Source organism: Zootoca vivipara, chromosome 11 (assembly GCF_963506605.1).
Source record: "Zootoca vivipara chromosome 11, rZooViv1.1, whole genome shotgun sequence".
NCBI lineage: Eukaryota > Metazoa > Chordata > Lepidosauria > Squamata > Lacertidae > Zootoca > Zootoca vivipara.
In genome coordinates, this window is record NC_083286.1 from 42,447,477 (window position 1) to 42,473,995 (window position 26,519).

The following is a 26,519-nucleotide window of genomic DNA, read 5'->3' on the forward strand; positions in this document are numbered from 1 at the left end:
CCAGAGCAAAGAATTCAGAAGGAAATCACACACACACACACACACACACACGACTAACATGGTCCCAAGCCCCAAATCTATCCGCCTGAAAACTTCAAAATGGTAATGGCAATAATAATTATCGTATTATAGCTGCTGTCAGTCTAAGGTTCCAATATAGCACCAAGGGAGGCATAATCATTAACAAAGCAAACAGAAATAAATACCCCATGTCTAAACTGTAGAGGTATCCTTATAACTCCTCAATCCACATCTAATCAATAATCAATACTGGAGTGGAGATGGGGCGAAACGCTTTTAGTTGTAACTACGTGGTTACATTGTGGGTTTTTAAAAAATCACCCTAAGATATCCTTTGCCAAAGTTCACAGAATGGCATAAAACTGGAGGAAAGCAGGGGCACATAAAACAATTATCCAAACTTGAAAAAAACTCCTTTTCCTCTAGGAGTGTGAACTATAATAATGAGTTCCTTTTGGAGCCCATATTCCCATCCTCGTCGCGCCAAGATGATTTTAGCAAATTAAACAGCAACCTTACCAAAAAGCTGCAACAACAAAAACAAAACTGCACAGCCTCTGCCTCTCCCTTCCTCCCTCCCTCTCCCTCTCTCAGAGCGCGCGCGGGAGCACACACAGATTCACACATGTTCAAAACCAGACCTCCGTGGTGGTCGAACTCAGAAAAGTTCTTAGCTGCTGCAGCGGCTCATTTAAGCTGCAGCGCGTTAGGGATGCAAGATAAAAGCTATTGAGAAAGGGACTACGGTAGAGCTAATGATGATGAAGGTAATCAAGATTTTAATGATGATTGCGCCTAGCTTCTCTGGCTGATGCACCCGGCCAAACGCGGATCGCCCTGTCACCTCTGCGCCGTTTGTGCCAAGGAGCCCGCGCAGAGCGATCCTAAGCACGTTTCCGCTCCAAAAAGTAAGTCCCAGTGCGAGTTGAACGGACTTGTTTATTTATGTCCGAGACGGCAGCCGTAGACATGCAAAATCCCAGACATGTCTGCTCAGAGGCATGCCCCGTTGAGTTCCACAGTCAGCTCATCTGACGGGAGTCTCTGGAGAAAAGCGTGGGGGAAAGAAGGCAGAAAGGGTAGACAGACAGACTCTCTCTAGGCAGACGGATGACAGAATAGGCACATCTGCACATTAAAAAGGCGTAAACGCGCATCTTACCCTGTGCTGTTTGATCTTCCATGAAGTGGCAGAAAAACAGCAGGAGAAAAACCATGCCCGGGAAGATTCTCTGATTTAACATCCTTAGTTATTTCCCTCCAGCGGAAAGAGAAGACGCAACCTCTCAAGTGGCAGGAGGAAGACGAGGGAAACGAAAGAGCACGCCAGACAGACAAGCCTGCTTATTGAATGAACGTCAGGCTCCGAATGCTGCCTCTCTTTAAATCTATGGGGTCTTAGCTCTGCGGTGGGCGGTCTCCTAATGTGTGTGTGTGCGCGCGCGAGAGAGAGTGAGTGAGTGTCTGTGTGTGTTCGGAGGGGGGGGGAGAGTGTTGGAGATTTTTAAAAGTTGAGTGCGAATCAGTGTGAAACCCTTTCCAATGATCCGACCCCCCCTTTTTTGGGGTGCGCGCGCGCGCGGGCACACACAGACACGCGCGCCCATCTAGTCTTTACGCTCCGCAAGCCAGGCACTCCACTCGCCACACTGGCGGTTAGACCGACCCTACCTACCCAAAGGGACTCGCCTCACCTTTCTTACTGTCTGCGGTAGCAGGAAGGAAGGAGCGTTCGTTGTTGTGGTTTGTGTGCGTGTGTCTAAAGCTAACAACCTCCGTTTCTAATAGCCTTAAAAGAAAAAAAGAAGAAGCAAGCTTATAAAGATTGAGGGAAGAAGAGCACCCCTCCGGCTCCAATAAGAAACCAGGGCGCAGGGAAAAGAAGGGGGGAGAGGGGCGCGTTTAGACAGGAGACGCTACTTCTTAGGGAGTCTGTTTCGAAAGCCTATTTCGCTGGTTTGCAGCGCCTGCTTTTCCCACCCTAGTTGCCCCTTCCCAACCCAACCTGGCCGGGTGGTGGTGGGGAAATATGCGAGTTGCAAAACAGCGATTGCGTTTGGAACGGAAGAGAATTGTGTGTGCAGAGATATATGCATGCAAGGAGGTGCAGCTGAGCTAGACGGCGACTGAGCAGTCACGAAGTTTCCACCCGAGAGAAAAAGGACGAAGCCTTGGCGTTGTCCTCGTTGTCTGTCTCTCCTGCGCCCCTCTCCATGGAAGTGTTTGGAGTGGGGGTGTTGCACAGTCTCCCCACCCCTCCCGCCGTCTCCCCACCACCAGCCCCGCGCCCCAGATGTTGTGGCTACTCATAAATCTCTAACCCTCACACCTCCAAACAGTAGTTAAGTGTCTGGCGCGCACATATTTCGCCCTCTCTGGGACTCGTCAAAAACAAATCAAAGTTTAATGCCCGGTTCAATACCCAAGTGTGAGTCTTTTCACTTGGGGGCGTCTGGAGTATTTGGAGTTGCAATGGAAGGTGGTGGCGGCGGTGGAGAGGAGGAAGGAGAAGGAGAAGGGACTGGCGATGGGGAGGCGACGTAGGCGGTCCCTTTCCCCGAAGAATAAAATAATAAGCCATCCTCCTCTACGACGGGGGAGGCGGAGAGACGGGACGGACGCGATTGCAACAGGCCTAATGAACTTTTGCAGCGTTGCTAGTCTATTAAGCGCTGTCTGGCATTCTTCTCGGCTTCTTTCAAGAAGAGTTGGCGGACTCATTTATAATAACATTTTTTGGCACCGCTGAATGAAACTGAGTAGGCGATATTTCCTTTTATACCAAACGATTACTTAACGGGAAAAAAATGGGGAGTGTTGATTCAAAAAGCCGCCTCTTTAAAAAACAGCAATAAAAAAACACACACCCAACACCCTTCTCCTCCAAGCCTCTTCCAGTGCCCGGCCCTTACCAACAAGGCAACAGACAGCAAAAAATGCAAACATTCTTGCTTACTGCCAGGTCACTGGGATTTGTACCGAAGTCCGGCCGATCCTTCTTCAGACTCCCCCCCTTTATCCCCCCCGTCTGCCCCTTCTCCCCCCTCCATCCCCAAGTCTCTCTCTCTCTCTCACTCTGCCCCCCCACCAACCCCCCTTCCTACAACTGCAAATAACTCAGTGATAACAGATTTTTTTCCACCAACTGCAGGAGATAGTGCTAATCTTTTAATAAAAGATCCCATTACAATGGGATCTGTCTGGACAGACTATAATAGATCTAGAAATACAGCCGTGCTAATATTAGAAGACAGTTGTTTGGGTGCCTCAGACTGGGCCACGGTCCCGCCTTTGAAAAATGGGCATGAATCACAATACCACGCCGAGGCATATTCCCCCCCTCCCCCTGTCACACCCATTCACAACCAGACTGGTAAATGACTGGCCTCTCCCTTGCAATTTATATACTGTATATATATTTGGGTGGTGGTGGTGGTGGGTGTATAGTCATTATGATCTTCATTGGCGAGCTCCGGGGCATTTTGATAATTTCAGAAGCTTCTTTGCATCCTCCGCCGCAGCCCCCCCCACTCCCCTTCTCACCCCGTTCCCCAAATCATTTCAGCCGCGCTCTCCCTTTCCCCCCTGTTCTTCCTCTCAATAGCACGCCTGATGCGGGGTTGATGAGCGCCCTCTTATGGCAGATGCCGTTATGCACGGACAGGATGGAATAAAACAAGCCAGGCTTCTGCAGGTACCGTCGTTAAAAATGCGGGATTCCTGTCGAAAACAGGTAGCGACAGAGTCTAGGATGGATCCCGGTGTTCCCGCACGATTTTGACAAAGCCGGATATTTTATTTATTTATTCTGGCTTCCCTTAAAAACACGCGCGGACGTAGCGGGTGGTGTTTTCCCAGACACTGACTCTTTTGAAACTTTGCTCGTTTCCTTATGAATCAGGCTTGTAAATGTTACCGCTGAAACGTCCTGCCTCTCCGATTTAGCCTTACGCCATCCCCCAAAGGAAGTCAACGTGGGGCCCTCCAAAGCTGAGGCTGGTGGGAATTGTAGTCTAGAACAGCTGGAGGGCTCCTGGTTGGCTATCTCTGCCTTATGTTCTAAGGAAATACAGTAATTAGCCATTGAGAAAGCCGGATAAGCTCGCTGGCTTTCCACCCTCTTCTCAAAGTCACAACGGACGAAGATGCAAAAGGGTCTCTTGTGACCTGAGGCTGATTACAGACCTCACCGCACCCCACCTTTTGTACCACATATTTGACTCAGAGCACAGCACACACAGCACCCCAATAATGTATTGCAAGATCTGGGCAAAATGAGCTGGTATTGTTATCCAGATGTTGTGGGTGCCATATTGACTTAAGGCCACTTCCAGCGAATTTGTGGCCAAGGAAATATTTGAACTAGGAAGTAGTCACACAGTTACTATACCAGTCAGTGTTTTTTTTTTTCTGGGGATACTCAACGGTAAAAGTTAAAGGACCCCTGGATGGTTAAGTCCAGTTAAAGGTGACTATGGGGTTGCAGCGCTCATCTTGCTTTCAGGCCAAGGGAGCCGGCATTTGTCCACAGACAGCTTTCCAGGTCATGTGGCCACCATGACTAAACCACTTCTGGCACAATGGGACACCATGATGGAAACCAGAGCTCATGGAAACGTCGCTTACCTTCCCATCTACGTGGACTGGCGTGCTTTCGAACTGCTAGGTTGGCAGGAGCTGGGACAGAACAAGAGGAGCTCACTCCATCGCGGGGATTCGAACCACTGACCTTCTGATAGACAAGCCCAAGAGGCTCAGTGGTTCAGACCACAGCGCCACCTGTGTCCCTACCACTACTCAACTGTACACTACTGTCTTTTTTCTAGAAGAAAAGCACCGTGTTTGAGCCTAACAGACCCTCATCTTGCACAACCCCGTAGATCTCTATCTATTACACCCTTTGCAAATATGGTGCCCTCCCATAAACCCCAGACAAAACAACATCTGGAAGGCAGCTGGTTCCCAAGATGAGAGGGTTTTGGATGGAAGTGATGGGAATACAGTTAACTTTCACTTGTGTACCTCCTGTTGGTGCTAAGTATGAAATGAAATGCATTTGTGGGCCCAGGATCTCAGCTTTCAATCCATGTTGGATACTGGATAGATAGATAGATAGAGAGAGAGAGAGATGATTCCTGAAAGCCATTGCAATTTGTGTGCAAACTTATATAAACTCAAAAGATAAAATTGCCATATTAAATGAAAAATTATGCAAACTAAAACTCTGCATCATCATGGCCCTGATTTAAATATCAGCTGTTGGAAATTTTGTGGTTTTGGGTGTCACCAGCTAATCTTGGTCTGCAAGGAGAAAAGTAATGCAATGAGAATACGAGACATAATCAGTGGCAAACATAGTCAGGGACAGAGCAGCAGAAAGAACTAGGCCAACAGGATGGAGTAACAAAAAAAAATTAAAATTAAAATTTACCTGCCTTCATTCTTTACAGCATCCTGGCAATTCAAGAAAAGATTACTCCCTCTCCCCGATTCACACATGTAGCAAAGCACTTGGTTACATCAGGTCAAGGACTGAGCCAGTGTGTGGGATCAGTGTGGATAAAAAGGAGGGTCGTTTGCTCTGGAGAATGGTTCACGTTCTCCCACCTTGATCATGCTTCACCTTGGCTTCGTATTGATCCACTGGGCAAAATGTTTATCCCAATTCTAGAAAGTATTTGCTATTACTTGGGCAGCTTTAACAGCCCATATTCCTGGAAGCAAACCTCATAACAGGTCATAACTGTCCCATATGCGCCTCAGATGTGCATCATCGGCAGATCAATATGATTGCCCTGGTATGGAGACTTGAATCACACCTGTTTTCTGACATCGCATAGAGACAGCTGCAGTCTCCTTTATTGTTTTGGCTTCTTCAAATGCTAGACATTTGGTTTTGCTTGCACCTAAATGTCGGGGAGCAGCATTGTTGGACCTGAAATCTTCCTTTCATATATCAGCAGGCCTACATTTTTGACTGCTCTGCCTCCCTCCTCTTGCTTTGTTGACAACAAAATGTAACTTACAGTAAGGGCAACAATAATGCCCACTCTGTAAACGAATTGTCTCACGGGACACAAGAATGCTGCTATTCTCAAGCTTTGCGTTTTCTCATTAAAAAGCTAGCTTGTTTCAGAAGCCTATACATTTTAATATGTCTGGCTGCATTCTGAGGAAAATAACAATGAGGGGGGACCCGGCCCTGTCTCATGGGAAAATGGTTCTTTGAGGCAACTTGTGAGGAACCATATTCAGTATGTCTTTGTAAGGAATGTTATTTTTATTGTCATTTTAATCAGTTTTCATTTTAGTAAACACTGGGAATTTTCTCGAGCGCCTGTTCCAAGGCTTATCTTGCCCTCCAGAAGGATGACCTTCACCGTCAGATGGTTCCATTTTCCTTGATAATTGTTCTTGTTTCTCTGTTGTTACACTCAGGTACTTTGCTTCCCCAAAACATTTAACAGGTAGGAACAGTATGTGTGCATGAGGTACTATTTCTACCTGTTGAATGTTTTGGTGAAGCAAAGCACCCGAGCGTGTGGTAAATAGAAAATCTTTCCTACTAGAGATTAAACACAGTCTAGGCACAGGTTTGGAAAATGTTATGGCTTCTCTAGCATGAGAAGAGGGTTTTTTTTTGGGGGGGGAGAGCGGGTAATACTGAGCTAACATTTTCAACATGAGAAGAGTTTTTTTTGGGGGGGGGGAGCGGGTAATACTGAGCTAATATTTTCAACATGGTTAGTCCCATTTTATAAATGACAATGGAAACAAAGAAGATTTTATGCTCATATCCGAGATACTTCCCACAAGCAAACTCTTCTCAGTTTTGTGGGGATCTTTGGGAAATTGTCCTTTGAAGGGCGACCTCCTATGTTAGTGGATTCCTGGCCACAGGCTCAGTTTGAAGTGGTGGCTGGTGGCTCCGAGTCTCCCTTTAAAATTCCCCACTTTGGGGCAACGCTACAACAGGGGCATTCTGAGAAATTTAAAATGGCAGTTCACAGACCCAGAACACACTGTAGCCAGGACTGGCGGGGCAGGAGTATCATCTTGTAAGTACTTGGGAGTAGGAGAAAAATAGCAGCTAAGAATAGAAATCCACTATCTTTGGCCAATTGCTTTAGGTCAGGGGTAGGCAACCTAAGGCTCAGGGGCTGGATGCGGCCCAATCACCTTCTCAAATCGGCCCGCGGATGGTCCGGGAATCAGCGTGTTTTTACATGAGTAGAATGTGTCCTTTTATTTAAAATGCATCTCTGGGTTATTTGTGGGGCCTGCCTGGTGTTTTTACATGAGTAGAATGTGCCCTTTAATTTAAAATGCAACTCTGGGTTATTTGTGGGGCATAGGAATTTTTTCATCCCCCCCCCAAAATAGTACGGCCCACCACATGGTCTGAGGGATGGTGGACCGGCCCACGGCTGAAAAAGTTTGCTGACCCCTGCTTTAGGTCTTTTTCTTAAATCAGCTACCTTAGATTGTTCCAGAAAAGATTGTTCCATTTTTAGGGTGTCACACTTCCCAGGCCACATGCCTTGCACTGGCCTTGCTTCATACCCCATATCCTCCAACATCCCACTGATCCAAATAGGGACACTCATAGAATCGTAGAGTTGGAAAGGGACCTGAGGGCCATCTAGTCCAACCCCCTGCAATGCAGGAATCTCAGCTAAAACATCTATGAAGCAACTCAGTTTTTTCTTTGGTCTCAGGGTCTCATGGGAGCTAGTTGACTCATGCCACAGTGCCGGACCAAAAAACGGGACATTCTGGGATCCAGTCAGAAGCCGTGATGGCTTCTGTAATTCCAGATGTCCCGCTCAAATCGGGTTGGTTGTGCAGTTTGACATCCTTGGTGAGAGGATGTTAATATGTCATTGAACTCTAATAATGACTCTTGCTTAGAGTATATATATAGAGAGAGGTATGTGCATGTGTGTATAGAAATTAGCCTACATTTATATCCATTGCTCTGCTCACCTTTGCCTTTGGCCCTGCCCACCACTGGCATGTGACCTCTGGAAGGTTGCCTAGAAGTGAACGTGGGAAAGTGAACTGAGAAAGGTTCCTCACTCCTCCTCCGTAGACACTCTGGCATTCTCAGCACATTCAGCTCACGTGCAGAGTTCCCAGGGCAGCACTATCTGCCAGCAGAAAGCTATGCTTTCCAGATGGTCAGGGTGGTCCATATTGTGCAAAGCTCCAAGTGTTATGGCTGCCATTTGGAGCATCCATACGAAAGCCAAGCACATGTTTAAAGCTCTACCTTTGAAATCAGTGGGACTTGAAGGTGCCTTCAGTGCATCAATAAATCAGAAATGGAAAAGAGTGATGGAAAGAACTTCCTTAATTTTAACACATAGTACTGTGTTTTTCTGTGTATAACACGCCCCTGTGTATAAGAAAACCCCTATTTTTTGGGACCCCAAATTAAGGAAATGCGGGGAGATTGCCCGGAGTTGTTGAGCTTTTTTTTGGGGGGGGGATTGCCTGCCTGACTGCCACTGCCAATCGCACAACTCGCCAAAGCCACCAATCGTCTTCCTACTCGCCGCCAGCCGCCACCAATCGCCAACCCAATTTCCGCAGCAGCCACCAATTGTCAACAGCTCTTGCCGCAGCTGCCAATCACCCACCCAATTGCCACAGCAGCAGCCAATCACCAGCAGACCTTGCCTCAGCTGCCAATCACCCGCCCAATTGCCGCAGACACCAACCACCCGCACAATCGCCACTGAGAATCTCCGGCTCGCGGTTGCCACCAATCGCCCATCTCCCCCTCTCCACTATCCATGTATAAGACGACCCCCAATTTTAAACATTTTTAATAATTAAAAAAACATCGTCTTATACACGGAAAAATATGGTACTTTAGTGACAAATATTTGCATTGGTTTTAGAACCAGTTCAAGTAGCCAAGTTCCGTTATCTTAATACTATTGAAACCCTATTGGAAATTTGTATGTGAGCTTGTCAAGTGCAAATTAGATCTATTTGGGAAGTTTACATTATTTATTTACTTTCATTAGTTGATCATCATCATTATTATTCATTCATCACTACTACTACTACTTCTTTTTTTTTTACAAAAAAACTCGAAGCAACCTACAAAGATTATGAAAGAAAAATGGTCATACACATAAACATAGACATGACCTTATTGTTGTTGTTTCCCCCCTGGCTTTTATGTATACAAATCCAGGCAGACCAGCACTCTCTCCTCCACTCTCAGGTGTTCATCAAGCAAACCACCATAAGAAACTTCACTGCACTGTCTCCATAAAAATCTGAATCATTTTGCAGTGGCTTTATTAGACCAGTTGTCTCTTTTGCGTATTTGGTTCATCACGAGCCAAGGGAAGGATAGGGAAGGGGTGTTGTGTCTGTGCTGGCTGTCTGTGACCTTAAATACAAGAAGCCTCTTGTGAAGCTTTAAGGACTGTGGTGACTGTGTGTGGTTAGACAAATGCTTTGTGTGGATATAGTTAAAAGGGCATGCGAGCAGGTGGCATTCCCAAACGCCTCCAAATAAATCTGCACATGCTGTATAAGGTCAAACTTACCCGTGCTTGGGGTTTATTGGTAGCTGAAATAGTAATAGCAGACCCTTGTGTCCCTACTTGAGGTCATAGATTTTGACACACATTGTTAACAGTCGGACAGTGGAGAAAACGTAAGGGCAGGTTGGAATCTCATAGGGCTGTTTTGTGCACTGTCGTCAAGGGAGGGCCCAGAAGCTACCAGAAAATGGGTGGGGAGGGGGGCAGGAAGGGAAGAGAAGAGAAGAAAGCAAAATAAAACATTAAAACCCCCCTGGAATATGACATTTATTTACGCAGATAGAACTTTTATTTTGCCATTTAGGCAAAAAACATCTCTCAGAGTAGCTTACCTGTTCCGTAATAGAACAGCTCCTGCCTTCAGGCTTACAGCCTAAAAGACAGGACACAGAAGGGAAAAGGGAAAGGGAGGGAGAAGGAAAAAGAGCAGGACTACAATTCCCACCATCCCTGACCACTGGTCCTGTTAGCTAGGGATCATGGGAGTTGTAGGCCAAAACATCTGGAGAGCTACAGTTTGTGGATGCCTGAAAACGAGAAAAAGCAACCTCAGTGCCACTTCTTAAAGATACAGTTCTAACAAAGGCCAGCTGTGATGCAAACAGTTCAGGTAGCCTGATGGAATGACAGTTGAGGGAGGGCAAATGGCGGCTCCTCCCTCAGTCAGGGTCCCTGCTTCTCTTCCTTTCCTCTGCTCTGCACCCTGATCTTAAGCTGCAAGTGAGAAAAGGCTCAGCTAGATGGGCCCACCATAAACACAACAAATGAAAACGGTGCCCATTTTTCATTTTTAAACATACAGGACCACAGTTGCAACCACATGGGACAGGCACCCCCAAACTGTGGCCCTCCAGATGTTTCGGCCTACAACTTCCATGATCCCTAGCTAACAGGACCAGTGGTCGGGGAAGATGGGAATTGTAGTCCAAAACATCTGGAGGGCCGAAGTTTGGGGGTGCCTGACATAGGACTTCTTCACCCATTAACGCTTTTCAGATATACATCTAAGCTGCTTGTATTGCACAACTCCCACCATTCCTGACTAGTAGATTGGCATCCAATAACATCTAGAAGACAGCACATTGGTTTCCCTTGGTGGAGGCAATGCAGAATGAGAGTAATATAAGACAGTTTCCTTTGAGGATCTCAGGCAAAAGGTTTTCCCAGTCTACTGGAGGTGCCAGGATTTATTTTTTTTGCGCATTCAAAGCCATGTGCTTCAACACTGAGCTGTGGCCATTCCCAATCATGCTTTGCAGTGTATTAATTTCCCTAACTTTTATGACTTAAGTCTGCACTTAATTAAAAAACAACAACCACAAACCCATTGAACCATAAAACATTTTAGTGTCAGCTGGTTTCGGTGGCTGGAAAGCAATCAATGCCAACATGCATTTGCAGACTATTTCTACGAATGCCACACCAAATCACGTGACATTTTATGCAGAAAACAAATGGAAAGCATGAAGTTGTAATGTGACACACACACACACACACACACACACACACACACACACGCACACACATTCCATAAACAACAAAGCTAGAAAGTGGCTTGTGATTTACTTAATGTGTGAAAGCCTTTGCCTTTTCAAGTGCTTAGGATTGTAGATTAAGTAGTTTATGGAATACATCTTAATCTGTTTACATGGATATCTTAACACAGATCATTGAAGGTTCTGAACTGATGATTTACAACAGCAGTTGATGTAGCAGCCCTTTATATAGATTCTATCCAAACTGACTTTCATTTGTGTGTTCCACTGGAAAGAATGATGGGATTTACAGAAGGTAGGTAGAAAAGAAACAAGCTCTCTCTCTTTGAAGCAGGGATTGTAGAGCCATCCTATGCACATTTGAACAGAATTACTGTAAGTCTTACTGTGTGCCCTCTGGGTTTACTCACAGGTAGGGATGGGGGAGAAATTCAATTCAGTTTGTCTTTAAAGGTGAACCTACCCAATTCACATTTTTTGAAACAACACATAAACACACAACCATCCTTTGAAATACGCATCTCTCTGAATTTTGCAATACACTTCTCCAGCCAAATACAGTGGTACCTCTACTTACGAATTTAATGCGTTCCGAACGCACATTCGTAAGTCGAAAAAAATTGTAAGACGAATCCCATAGGAATGCATTGGGAGACAAAATTTGTAAAGTCAAAGCAACCCTAGCTAAAAATTTGTAAGTAGAAAAAATCCTATCTAAACCCCATCCAAGATGGCGGACGGAGCTCCATTCGTAAGTAGAGTTATTCGAAAGTAGAGGTACCACTGTAGCATGTAGAAAAATGCACATACTATACTAGGGCAGGCACCCCCAAACTGCGGCCCTCCAGATGTTTTGGCCTACAACTCCCTTGATCCCTAGCTAACAGGACCAGTGGTCAGGGATGATGGGGATAAAGGGTGCATGTATTTGTAATGCATTCGTCGGTGAAAATAACATACAAAAATCCATTATATTAGGAGAAATTGGTATTAGATAAAATTCTGTATATTAGGAGAATTCCACCCAGACATGCTGATGAACTTTCAGGAGGATTAAAAAAATATATCTTGCAAACTGATGTGGAAATGTGGAGAACTGAACTTGAGATGGGAAAAATGAGAAACTGAAGTTGACAGATTTGCTCATTGCAGCTGCTAGCAAAATGTGTATAGACCTGCAACCTAAGATTCTGGGGTCCAGGATAGGATGAACATCATTGTCAAAGGTTGCAAGAAGCGTGCACAGATTTCTGACCAAGAGAAGTGGTTAGCCCCATTTCTACCTGCTGGGTGTGGCGTTTCTTTCTCTCCACACAATAAAAATTTTGTCTGCAGAGAGAGAGAGAGAGAGAGAGAGGGAGAAGGAGAGGGAGAGGGAGAGGGAGGGAGGAGTAAGAAGATTTAAATGTAAACAAAGCCCAAAAGAGAACAACCCAAATAAGCAACAGGCTGGCACCTCCAGTGAACCTTAGCTCCTTCTCCCGGCTGGAACTTATTAAAGACATTCTAAGTCTCACCGATGGTTAATTCACACCCTAGCGTTCCTCTTACAAAAATCAGTCACCACCCAGGCCATCTCCAACATGCAGCCCATCATTTCTCACTCAGTTTCTAAAAGCAATTTCCATTTCCTGCAATCCTGCATAGTGTTTGCATTTTTCTTATCCTCCAAAACTCATTCTGAGAAGCCGACCAACACTCAGTAAGCCTCATTAAAAAACGAGAAGCAAAACCAACATATGGAAAACCACCTACCTACCTACCTACCTACCTACCTACCTACCTACCTTTATCTCAGGCCCTCCATGACCTCCCCCAGGTCTTGTGTTTATCAGCTGTTTATCAGCTCCATCTGGTACGCAGGCTGAGACCCTACCTGCCTGCAGCCTGTCTCACCAGAGTGGTGCATGCTCTAGTTATCTTCCGCTTGGGCTACTGCAATGCGCTCTACGTGGGGCTACCTTTGAAGGTGACCCGGAAACTACAACTAATCCAGAATGCGGCAGCTAGACTGGTGACTGGGAGCGGTGGCTGAGACCACATAACACCGGTCTTGAAAGAACTACATTGGCTCCCAGTATGTTTCCGAGCACAGTTCAAAGTGTTGGTGCTGACCTTTAAAGCCCTAAATGGCCTCGGTCCAGTATACCTGAAGGAGTGTCTGCACCCCCATCGTTCTGCCCGGACACTGAGGTCCAGTACCGAGGGCCTTCTGGCGGTTCCCTCGATGCGAGAAGCCAAGTTGCAGGGAAACAGGCAGAGGGTCTTCTCGGTGGCGGCGGCCGCCCTGTGGAACGCCCTCCCATCAGATGTCAAAGAGAAAAACAGCTACCAGATTTTTTGAAGACACCTGAAGGCAGCCCTGTTTATGGAGGCTTTTAATGTTTATTAGATTATTTTATTTCATTTTTCTGCTGGAAGCCGGCCAGAGTGGCTGGGGAAACCCAGCCAGATGGGCGGGGTATAAATAATAAATTATTATTATTATTATTATTATTATTATTATTATTATTATTATTATTATTATTATGTCTGGCTAGAATGTGTCCTTGACCTATGACAATATCTTTTGCTTGTCTGGATGGGCAGATGTACTTGCAGAGTATGGAGAAATAGTCACATCTGTTGCTCCACCCCTAGCATGTGGCCCTTGGAAGGTGCCCATTCAGGAAGGTGGCCTTTAGGTTACAAAAGGTTCCCCCACCCTAATCGTCAAGTGAGGTAAGTGGCAACTCCTTTTGAAGACTTCAGGGGAAAAAGATATTCTCCGGTTGCATGGTTTTCCAGAAAGCTTTTGTTTCACCCATCCCTCCAAAAACCAGAAAAGACAAACATAAAATTTCCCGCACAGCTCTAGTTCATGTACTTGTTAGTTGAGGCACCCCCAAACTTCGGCCCTTCAGATGTTTTGGACTACAATTCCCATCTTCCCCAACCACTGGTCCTGTTAGCTAGGGATCATGGGAGTTGTAGGCCAAAACATCTGGAGGGCCGCAGTTTGGGGATGCACGTGTTAGTTCATTGGTAGCATTTACACTCAACTACACAGAAATAGCTCCAAGTCTCTATTTCCCCCCCCCGCCTCCTCCTGTTTCTTCTTTTCATCCTTGCTCTTTATACCTGAAGTCCCCTCCACTTGTGTACGTAATGCTAGGCTTTGCCACTTGTAGTTAATAGGGATGATTCACATAGCCTATAAAGACCGATGGCCACATTCCCTTCTAGGGGCCATATTCTAGTGGTGGCTGGCCAGAGGCAAAAGTAAGCATAGCATTAAATGTAGACTTCACCTTTGCGCAGTAGGCTAGTTTCTTCACTCTGTCTCCCATCTAGGCAAGCAAGAAGCATCATCAGAGTTCAATGACACTTTCAAGCTAGAGAAAAGCACTCAAGGAGGTGCCAAGCAGGGACAATGAGGGGTGTGGCTTAGGTGTGTGTGGTCTTGGGAGAGTTCTGAGGGCCATACAGAGAGACCTGGAAGGCCACATTTGTCCTGTAGGCCTTGAGTTCTTCATGCTTGCTATACACAGCGACTGCAATGAAAGCTGGCTGAACCTAAGCTTTCAATGAAATGGAGACGTGTTTTTTCTTTTTGTTTTTGCATATGAGAACTGATATTTACTGACACAGTAAAGTGGAAAAGTCATGGCCAGGATGAAAACTCAACCCCAAATGAGTCTACAGTAAAACTCTCATTCTAACATACTTTCAGGTTTGTCAGAACGGGCCCTCAGTTACTGCATTTTGTGCCACATAAGGAAGACAGTGGAGTAGACCGAATGGTATAATCATTATAAGGATGATTAACAAATGAAGCGGAAGGAAGGAGGATGGGTGCTTGTGTGGGTTTTTTTTTTTTTTTAATGGATGCGTGTCCATGCATGCAAGAGAGAAAGAGAGACAAAGAGAAGAAATGGAAGGGAGAATACCACAGGTATAATAATAATTATTGTCATTGTTATTTATTAATTTATATACCACTTATATGCCAAAATGGCCAGTATGTGGTCCAAACGCTCCCCCCAGAGGAATACAACTCTTGGCCCTGAAACACTTGCCCACTTCTGATACGATGGATCCTTACCATTTTCTTTTCTTACATTAGGACGCAGAGGAAATTCGGCTCCATTAGATACGGCTACGAAGGAGAACTGAGTTTCAAAAGTTTGCCGCGTGGATGCACTGCCCTCCGTTTTCCTATATTTCCACCCTTGCCTGGTGAGATGGAATGCTAAATCCTGACTTTCTCTTCTCCCCTTTTTTGGACCTCTGCCTCGAGCCTAGGCAGTCATGCTTTCTGTGGTGACTGCTAAGGATGACTTTCTTATGACCCTGTCTAAGCTGATGCTCTTGCGTTCTTGAATGTAAATAATCTAATAGACTTTAGCCAACAATTCCCAAAGGAGATGCAGCTGTAGTGCTGCTGTTACTTGTGGAATAACAACCAAACCAAAGCTATTCAGGCTCGAGGCTGCAGTGTATTCATCATACGATACACACAGGGAAACACAATATTGTAGCAAAACATCAACTAAACAGATACTTGAGGCATAGGTTATGCCCACAGAAATGTAGGGTGCATATTTCTCCAAATACCATTAACACACATAAGATTTGTTCTTCCAACATTTCCAGTGGGAGCTGATTTATGCCCCCCAAATACTTTTTCTTTTCTTTTACTGGAATTAAAAATGATCTGAGCTGCAGTGCCCTTGGGCTGCTCTAAGTGCAACCAGTTAGGCTGCTTAAATCTCGTGGACTGGAATTGCATTTTTAGGCAGTCTTAGCCGCATGCCAAACCGTACGCCTTCGATAGCAAATAATCAAGCAATGAAATTATATGCCGACAAATGCACCTGAGCATCACTCCACCACCCCCCGCCCCAGTTCTCCCCCGGGCTTTCAACCATGAAAAGGAGCAATTGTACAGCATCCCATATCGAGAAGCCCTGATTTGGCTTCCAGGCAGCACAGGCTTGTAAGAAATGAGAAAACTGAAGGGCTTTCTGAACTTTTATAGAGGATCAGGAGTAAGCTGTGTGGCACAGGTGTTTCTGTAATTATGATACACTGGAAAAATTCATGGTGATCCACAGCACTCATGCTGAGGCCACAGCTGTTCCAACACATACTTCTCTGTATATGATGCTGTGCTTTAGAGTTAGCACACTTGGTTCTGGGTCATGTTAAAACAAACAGGTTTTCCCCACCCCAAAAATAGGTTTCAGTACTGCTACCGGATGGTGGGTTTGGGTTGTGTGTGGTTTTTTTTTTTAAAATCACTGTTCCTTTCAGTGCAATGCTAGTATTGGACAGTATCCCTTGCGTTCTGCTGGTCTCCACCCATCATTAAAAGGCTTAGAGGCTATCAGACACCTTCCTAAACTTTTCTGCGCCGCAACAGATCACATTGTTTCTGTTGCCCAAAGGATGGTATTCAGCAGGAAAGGTGATGAAAGTACTTCTTCACACAGGGCATAGCTAAGCTCTGGAACTCACAACCACAAGGTGTAGCAGGCTTTAAAAGTGGATTTAGCAAATCCATGGGGGATAAAGCTATCAGTGGCTATGTGATCTCCGGTATTGGAGGCAGTGAATATTCGTCGCTGGGACCACAAGAACCCTATTGTGCTTATGGGCTTCCCACAGGAATGCTAGACTTATATGAGTCTTTGGTCTAATATTGAATATACAAATTCAATAACGCTGGCAGTCGCTCTCCCGGGTCTCAGACAAAGGTTTTCCTTTTCGCCAGCTACTTGATCCTTTAAAAAGAGAAAAAGAAACCTGGAGTTGCCAGAGTTGCACCTGGAACCTCCTGCATGTCTGCGCTTCACCGTTGAACGGTGGCTGGCAGAAGCCACTCCCCAACCTTGGTGGGCTGTGTGGGCTGCTTTGACATTCTGCCCAGACACTAAGGTCCAGCGCCGAGGGCCTTCTGGCGGTTCCCTCGCTGTGAGAAGCCACGTAACAGGGAACCAGGCAGAGGGCCTTCTCGGTAGTGGCACCTGCCCTGTGGAATGCCCTCCCACCAGATGTCAAAGAGAAAAAACAACTACCAGACTTTTAGAAGACATCTGAAGGCAGCTCTGTTTAGGGAAGCTTTTAATGCTTGACACACTATTGTATTTTAATATTTTGTTGGAAGCCACCCAGAGTGGCTGGGGAAACTAGCCAGATGGGTGGGGTATTAATAATAATAATAATAATAATAATAATAATAATAATAATAATTTGAGAGACCCTGGCATGGATGCAAATCCGCAGCAGACCTTGCAGATGCCGAACAGCATACAGCTGGTTTTGGCACACGCTGTCTGAGTGAAGGATGCAGAGCCTTGCCTCTGCCCTTAATTCCACCCCACATTGAGAAGATGGGCTTAGCCTGTATTATATTAATCCTAGGGTGCATTGTGCATCTGCTAGGCAGCACTTGTGCTGCAATTGGGGATAAATCCAAACAGTAGCTGGTTGGTTGGCTTTATTCCTATCTGACTTCTTAGAGTAGAAAAGGAGGAAAGTTAGCAATAGTACAAGTATGGTTGACAAAGGGCTAGATAATCCACAGAGGAGAGGTGTCTCAAAGGCTATTTAGTTAAGATTATCAAGGGACTGCAATCTCATGCTTAGTCTGTAATTGCCCTGTTTCTATTACGCTTCCCAGGAAACCTCCAGTATCAATTACTCTTAATGACAGGGGTCTTCACCGATTCTGAGAGAAAGAAAATCTCAAATAAATTATTCTTGTCTTGCTTGTGGATATGTACTTTTACATTCTGCTAACTCATCATCATGATGATGATGATGATGATGATAAAATGCATTGATGGATGACAACAACAACAACAACAACAACAACCCAGTCCAAGAGAAACACTTTTAATGAGATTCCACCTAAACATTAGGAAGAACTTCCTGACAGTGAGAGCTGTTCGGCAGTGGAATTTGCTACCAAGGAGTGTGGTGGAGTCTCCTTCTTTGGAGGTCTTTAAGCAGAGGCTTGACAGGCATATGTCAAGAATGCTTTGATGGCGTTTCCTGCTTGGCAGGGGGTTGGACTGGATGGCCCTTGTGGTCTCTTCCAACTCTATGATTCTATGAGATAAACTGAAGCATGGGTTTAATTCTCTTGCAGAAGTCAGTGAAACTTAAAAAGTGCTAAATTTTGGTAGGAAGATACAGTACTTTAAAAACAGTATCCCTCAAAGTTGAATTCCAAAAGCACAACTTGGAAATTCTGGGAAACTGATGTTTTGCTGAATTTAGAATTTGTGTGGAATTACATTTCTACCCTTTGGGGCACAGCTGGTTAGACTCTAATATGACCCGTAGTGAATATTGTGTGTTTTTAGAGAGACAACTAGTGAGAGCTGCCAATCAATCATTTTATTCGTGTGCCGCCTTTCCAAAGCTAAGACCATGCTCGAGGTGGCTTACAACATATTAAAAAATTACACAAAACTGCAAACATAACAAAAGTAGTCATAAACGATAAACAAAACATCAAATAGTATACAACTAAATCAAACAATTTCCACATAAATCATAAGATCTAAAATTAAGATATAAAAAAAATGACATCAACAGTGACAACAACCCTCCCCAACAACCCCCAGCCCAGTTGTATGTAAGGAGTATGGCCAACTGAACTTCATTTTCACTTTGTGGCAAATTGGACTAGCATAGGAGAGAACTGTGGTCTTGCCTCTGCCATGATTCATCAGACACTGGAGCACAGGTGAATATGGCTCCCACTCTCACATCCTTCTCTAGAAGGATGTCCCACATAGATTGCATTGCAGTAGACAAGCCTCTTTGAGGCTACAAAGATAAGAGCGATAATTAAGCCACAGAAAGTGCTGCAAAATTGAAAAACCTATCCAGAACTGCTGAAAAAGCACCACGAGGAATATATTAATACCATTATTAGGTAGGCAGAAACAATCGTCCAATGCATATTTAATATTTCATAGAATCATAGAGTTGGAAGAGACCACAAGGGCCATCCAGTCCAACCCCCTGACAAGCAGGAAACACCATCAAAGCATTCTTGACATATGCCTGTCAAGCCTCTGCTTAAAGACCTCCAAAGAAGGAGACTCCACCACACTCCTTGGTAGCAAATTCCACTGCCGAACAGCTCTTACTGCCAGGAAGTTCTTCCTAACGTTTAGGTGGAATCTTCTTTCTTGTAGTTTGAATCCATTGCTCCGTGTCCACCTCTCTGGGGCAGCATAAAACAACCTTTCTCCCTCCTCTTATAAAAAGCTTTATAAAACTCATGCTACTAATAATTTGTCTGGGAGGGTCAGACTGTCAGTTAACCACATTCCTTAGCGAAAAATGAAGGCAGGGGAGAAGAAAGAGAGAGGGACGTACAATTTTGTAACTTGCTTTACCCAGTACGGATATTCTACTCTTGTGGCCTGGCAATGTGTTATTTTGTACTCCTGAATCTTTAATAGGCAGCTGTGCCAAAAAGAAAAGGTCCATTTTTATTTTATGCCCTTATGGCACATCTGTTCAATTAACAGCATCACGTAGTTTCATTGCAGCTGGATTTGGGAGGCTGCTGATGAAACCAAATTCAAATTCAAATCTCTCTCACTCTATTTTCCCCTTTTCCTTTCACATCCTGTGTCCCTGCAACAGCCTCATAAACCTGTTGGCTGAACAACAGTTTAAAATCTATTTTAGAACCCTGAATTCCACATTCCAATAATTTGTTTTCTCAAAGCACCCTGGATTTTAAACAACATGAATGCCGGATCCTACTTGGTACATGGGCATCAGGCGTTTGCAGTGATTGCTGTGGCAACAAAAACTTGCAGCTGGGGATGAGCATCTGATCATGTAAACCATTGGTACTGCATAGTATGGATGGAGATAAACTTCCTCACCAGTTGAAATGTACTCGGAGTCGAGAGTGAATTTCATGCTCTTTATTCAGCTCATAGTCATCAAGGAGAAGAGGAGAAGAAGAATGGCTCTTTTCCCAAAACCATCTGCTTATATACATTATTTACACAATAGGTCTTGTGTGATTGGCTACTTCAGGGCTACACCTGTGGGCCAATTATATTGTGGATTGACTTCTGCCTGCAGCCTGATTGGCTGCTCCTACAGGCCAATCAGGTAGCAGATTCACTTCTGCCAGCCGCCTGATTGGATGCTCCAGCAGGCCAATCAGGTTGCGGATTCACTTCCACCTGGAGTTGGATTGGGTAGCTCCCGCTGATTCTGAATCCTATTGTTATAGGATTCAGCTCAGTACATAACACCAGTCTTATGCAGTGCTTTTCTTTTCTTTGGTCTTTTCTTTGGGCTGTGTATCTGCATGTCACTTCATTACTTAATAGTCCTCAGTGCTACTCAACCTTTCTGTGGTTAATTTTTGTAGTGTGCTTTCTGCTACTGAATTTATTATTTCTTTTAAGTTTATGGTGTGTTTATTTTGTATTGATCTTTTAATCGGTTTTTTCGAATATTCATTGGTGTGCTTTAATACGTTGTTCACCCTGTGATCGTATGGTGAAGGGTGTAAAGGTAAAGGTAAAGGGACCCCTGACCATTAGGTCCAGTCGTGACCGACTCTGGGGTTGCGCGCTCATCTCACATTATTGGCCGAGGGAGCCGGCGTATAGCTTCCAGGTCATGTGGCCAGCATGACAAAGCCGCTTCTGGCAAACCAGAGCAGCACATGGAAACGCCGTTTACCTTCCCGCTGTAGCGGTTCCTGTTTATCTACTTGCATTTTTGACGTGCTTTCGAACTGCTAGGTTGGCAGGAGCTGGGACCGAGCAACGGGAGCTCACCCCGTCATGGGATTCGAACCGCCGACCTTCTGATCAGCAAACCCTAGGCTCAGTGGTTTAACCACAGCACCACCTGGGTCCCATGGTGAAGGGTGTAGAATGACCTAAATAAATAGGTAAATTAAATGAGTAAATCTCTCCCTCTTCCTATTCAACAATGGTTTTCATGAAGGCAATCTTCCTCTCCCCTCTGCTTGTTACCTTTTAACTCAAAGTAAATTATAGTAGTATTCTGGCCTCATTTTACTAGCAAGTTCACTCTGGGCTGCCTAATTCCCCATAACAGTTCCTAGAGATGGTATGTGTGTGTGTGTGCATGCGCACACACACACACACACAAATTTTTAATTTGGAATCAGTAGCGGGGGGAAACAAAGAAGAAATAATGAGAAATACCAGGGCAGGAAACTGTAACAAGAATAGAAGCAGAACAGGCGGCGGCGGCAAACTACCAGACGTTTACTGCATTATTCTGTAGCAAAATAAGGTTTTTTAAAAAATTACACAAAACATTTGCTTTCACATTTTTAATTAGATTTTCTGGAAATGGAAAAATAATTTGCTTTAATGGAATTACTATCAGCCTGTGACCCAAAACCTCTTTCAATATTTAACTGTATTAATATAAACCAGTCATTTTGAGTTAAGTAAAATAATATGTTCAAAGTGGGAAATAATCCAGACAATCTACCAAGCTCGCTTTCTTTTTACAAGCCTCAAATAGCTTCCATTCTACTAATGGGCTTAATTCCGTTTTCAGAGTATACATAGGAAATGTTCGCGGCATTTAGATGTCTTTATCCAAAACACGTATTACTCAGATTCTCTCTCTCTCTGTGTGTGTATCAGATAAACCGCAACGCCAGTATTTTAAAACCCTAATAGTATTGGCAGTCCTTGAAAAATCTAAAAAGAGTTGGGAGGTTTGTCATAAGCTTATGTGTCAGGGAGGCATGAGCTTAAGAGAGTCAACAATGCTTTTATGATACATGGTTCCTCATTTCCCCCCCAGCCTCCTGAAAACACATGGGTTAGGCAATACAAATGCACAAGCCTTTATTGGTGCGCCAAGTTATGTGTAACTAGGTTCAGAAGTTGAGGAGGCTGGAAGGCAGTGGATGTTGAGAGAGATTAATGCTTTATTGATCTGTTGTACCAAAGATGGGAAACATGGAGCCTTCCAAAAGCTGCTAGAGGAGAGTTCCACCATCCCTGATCATTGTCTATGCTGGCTGGGGCTGGTGGGAGTTTAAGTCCAACAACAACTGGAGGGTCACAACTTCTATATCCCTGGGGTACACATTGTATTCTGTATTGGAGATATTGCTCCATTGAGATCCACCTTTATTTCTTGCAGTTATACCTTGGGTTAGCTAGCTGATTTGTTCCCCCCCCTGAGTTATTCTTTTTTACTTGGTCTATTTCCCCCCCCCTTGCATCAACTGTACTTTTTAAATACTGGTAAAACCCATGCAGCACCCATCACAATGTTTTCTGAAAAAAATCTAAAATTAACTTCAGATGTTTGCAACTCACTCAGTGGAGAGTGGCCTGAATTTGTTCAGCGATACAGACGCAGAGAGGAATCTTAGAGCTATAGGATCATAGAGTTGGAAGGGACCCCAAGGGTCATCTAGTACAAACCCCTGCAATGCATGCATCCTGCCCACAGCCATCCCTGGGTGGGCTTGAACCACTAACCTTCTGGCTAACAGCAAGACACACTGACCCATTGTGCCATGAGGTGGTGGAATCCCAGAGACAGTCTGCTGTTTCCCTGTGGTGGTGAGAAGGCCATTGTGGCAATTTTTTCAGGGGTTGTGAACATGCAACTGAAGAAATAATATTTGGACTGGGGAATATGCCTTGTCACAGTACTTGTGGGTTTTGTGTTTCTTTAGCAAATTGTGTGTGCTGTATCCATTTGGCCTGTGTCTCTTCCTCCCGGTGTGTACTGTCACCAGATGCCCAAACAAAGCAGACAAAATGAACCACCACTATAGAGAAGTCTGACAGCCAGCCATGTGAATCAATTAGGTGCAAGAAGCAAGACTCAGAACCGGCCCAATGCAATGCGAAAGGTCCCAAGTTCAACTCCCTGCATCTCCAGGTAGAGTTGAGAAAGAACCTGTCTGACACTCTGGAGAACTATTGCCAGCCAGTGTAGACAAATGGGTCAATGGATGTCAGGGACTGGACTGAGGAGGAATGGTGGGCTGTGCCCCCCCCTGCACCTTCCAGAGAAGATGAGGACAGTATAGATTTAGAACAGTGGTTTGCAGAAGGTCATAGTTCAGAGGCTGCAGAGGTGAGAAGCTGGGAAATATTGGAGGAGCAGCAGGAAAAAGAAGCACCAGGGGAGAGACAGCTGACAGACTCAGTGCCTCTTGACAGCATTCCTGACCCTCCCTCTCCCAGAACCAGGCGTGCCTTGAGAGTAGTAGAACAGAAAGCTCATAGGCAAAAAGCACAGATCAGCTGGCACAGGGGTGACGTAGAATAGGAGGAACTGAGGGGGTGGGGCCTTACTTGGGAGCAATGCCATTATCTAAGCTTTGCAGATGGTAGCAGGCAGTGAAGGAGCTGTAATTTGGGACAATTGATTTTTAGGTGGGTATGCTCTTTATTCCAGATCCTGGATTTACTAGCCCCATTTGTCCCACCAAACGGTGCCCATGATTGTATTCTTTATTCCCATATAAGTGAATGGCTGCCATTCATACCTATGGAGAACATCAAAGTTCTGCAGGGGAACAATGGCACAAAGTTGGTGGCCTGGCTTCCAACAAGAACACTGCCTGCAGGCCCCACTATATATGAATATTCTCTCCAAAATACACTACCTCCCATAATAATGGACATTTTGCTAGTGAATTACAGTTGCAAGTAGAATTCTAATTCCATGCAGAAGGTATTATTATGAATAATCTCCTAATTGTGTGTGCACCTGCAAATTACAGCCACAGTTTGGCACTGTATCAGGTACACTTAAGCCCCATGAAATCAATGAGCTTAAGGCACAACTAACTTTGCAGGATTCTGACTTGTGAGCAAAACGTCAAGAGTGTGGCTTTCCCTTTTATACTTTGGAATGGCACCGGCATTTTTAGGATTCTTGCTGAATTCCTATTGGAAGTTTGAGTTGCTGCACCTGCTCGATAAATGCAGGTGTGATTAGGCAACCATCCATGCAGTTACCTGGTTTCATAACTGTGTTTCATTTTGCAGGTTCCAAAAGCGACCTGATTATTTTAGTTTGCTCACAGTTTCACTTAACCTTGTGACTCCTGCTCGAGAGCTGTCTGTGACATCATGTGGGGAAAATGCCATTTTAAAGTTCAAACCCTCAAATCATTGATGCTGCCCTGTTTGGTTGCAGATTCTCTAAGTAGCATTGGCCACCATTAGTACAGTTGGGTTGTTTTGTATGGGATTTCTCAGCCACCCCAACAATGCTAATTTGGATTATAAATAAATAAATAAATAAATAAATAAATAATAAATAAATGCAAACAAACAATAATCAACTATTTATTTAATAAAAGATCTAGGTCAGTGTTTCCCAAACTTCGGTCTCCAGTTGTTTTTGGACTACAATTCCCATATCTCTTACCACTTGTCCTGCTTGTGAGGAGGGATGATGGGAATTGTAGTCTAACAAGAGTTGGAGACCCACGTTTGGGAAACCCCTGGTCTAGGGGATTCTCAGTCCAGGTTTCTGCACTGGTGAGGGAGAGGACCTATATCATTTCCTATGCTCACTTCATCTCTATCTGCCCATCCTGTTCTCCCTCCACTCATAACACCAATGATGGTAATGAAATGTTGACGATGGAAAAAAGAAGAAAGGTGGGAGAAGCAGTTAAATTTTACAAGTGTGAGAGTAGAGCAAAACTCTTCTCATGTTCATACAGTGACTGAAGAATGCGGACCTGCCACTGATCCTGCTGTTAGCATCAGGCATGCGTTGGCGCTCGGAGATGTCTTGACGGAGGACATCTAAGTGTGAAGAGCTGTTGTGTGTAGGCTTCCATACAACTGGGACCCCCATAAGTCAACAGCAGCCAAGTAAGAATCATATAAACATTTACATTTAAGAGCGAGATTCACTGATAGTGTATCTTCAACAGATCTTTCAAAATTATATCAACGCAATTGTAATGTTGTTATGTTGGATTGTAAGCCAGGGTTAGCCAATGAGGTGGCCTCTGGATGTTGTTGGGCCAGAGCTCCCAACATCATTGTTGGGCCAGAGCTCCCTAATCATTGGCCATCTGGTCACTTCTCTTCTTTTAGTTCTTCTCTTTGCGCTTTTAGTTGAGCTATGTCAGAAACCTAACCAAATGACTCATAGAATTTTGGGATATGCTTCTCTCTCTCTCTCTCCCTCTCCCTCTCCCTCTCCCTCTCCCCCCCTCTCTCTCTCTCTCTCTCTCTCTCTCTCTCTCCTTCTGATTACAAAGAAGGGCCCACAAGTATAGCAAAACCATAACAGGGGATGTTTTCAACATTGCTGCCTTTCTTAATCACTCCTTAGCTTTTGTAAATAATCTGCGCAAGTACATCCGCAGGACGTCACAGGGACACCAATGAGTAATTGGCAGTTCAACAGTGAAAACCATGAGACCATGAACATTTTATATGAATTTTCTCATCATCACAGGCCTTTCTTCCTATTCCTTGGAATTCATCGGAAACAAATGTTTTGAATTGTAGCTGCTTAATGCCAGACACTTATTAATTCTATTTATTTACTTTTTAAAAAATTCCATATCCTGAAGAAGCGTTTACTCAACGAGGCAGGTTTAAAAATATATTTATATAGTAACTAATATACTTAACCAGATTTTTTCTGCCTTCCCTTTGATGAATTTTCGCTTGCACTTTCTGAAAGACTTCCCCTGCCCCCCAGGATTTCAACGATCATTTTTGTTATTTGCTTTTCCTGTTCAATGTTTTGCAGAGAAAAATAAAATAAAACTTGTTGCGTTTATCACATGCCACATTTTCTTACAATGGATGTGTGAGAGATATGACTAATTCAGATTTAATGGTTTTGATGTGTGATCAAAGAAAAAAGAGAGGACAACTGGGTATAATAGGGAAAGGTTGGTTTAAAGGAAAAACAAAGAAATAATTCAATATATAAGGTACTGTCCACCACAGACAGCTACGGTCATGTAATGGCCACAAGCCCAACTAACTTGAATTTATGAGATAAATGTACTCAAAGTGCATTTTTAGTGTTTGGTGTTTAGGCCTCAAAACTGACTAACTTCATTAGACCTCTAGAGTGCTGCAAGTAAGGATTTCAGTAAGATGCTATAGCCACTGGCCATTGGAAAGTTAACATTCAAATTTGAAAAAGCACACAAGAACACGCACAACCTCTGAAGTTATACAATAAATGAATGTAAGGCATGATCCAGTTGAATGCAGGCAGGCTGTGTGTCTACATTGGGGTTGCCATATTTCTAAAAGCAAAATCCAGGACACACCAAAAGTTGCTGAGCTTTTGATTGACTTGCTTTTGAAATCCCAGTAATGTCTGGACGCATGGTAGTCCTAGTCTACATGGCCTGCCTACTCTACCCGCCCCCCGATAATGTCTGTATAAGGAG

At 44.4% G+C, this 26,519-nt stretch overlaps 1 protein-coding gene and 1 long non-coding RNA gene across 3 annotated transcripts in view; one reads left to right on the plus strand and one right to left on the minus strand.

Annotated features, from left to right (window-relative positions):
• The window catches only part of FST (follistatin), a 17,676-nt gene extending 16,241 nt beyond the window's left edge, over nucleotides 1-1,435 (minus strand). For both annotated transcript variants that reach the window (XM_035100573.2, XM_035100574.2), the window contains exon 1: nucleotides 1,184-1,435. In XM_035100573.2, the coding sequence (XP_034956464.1) occupies nucleotides 1,184-1,265 (82 nt within the window). In that variant the 5' untranslated portion in view covers nucleotides 1,266-1,435. The remainder of the gene's footprint in view (nucleotides 1-1,183) is intronic.
• LOC132592807 (uncharacterized) lies at nucleotides 648-25,993 on the plus strand. The gene is made up of 3 exons (XR_009558331.1): nucleotides 648-929; nucleotides 15,189-15,301; nucleotides 24,813-25,993. It is a non-coding gene; the product is annotated as an uncharacterized LOC132592807 (long non-coding RNA).
• Nucleotides 25,994-26,519: the final 526 nt, after the last annotated feature.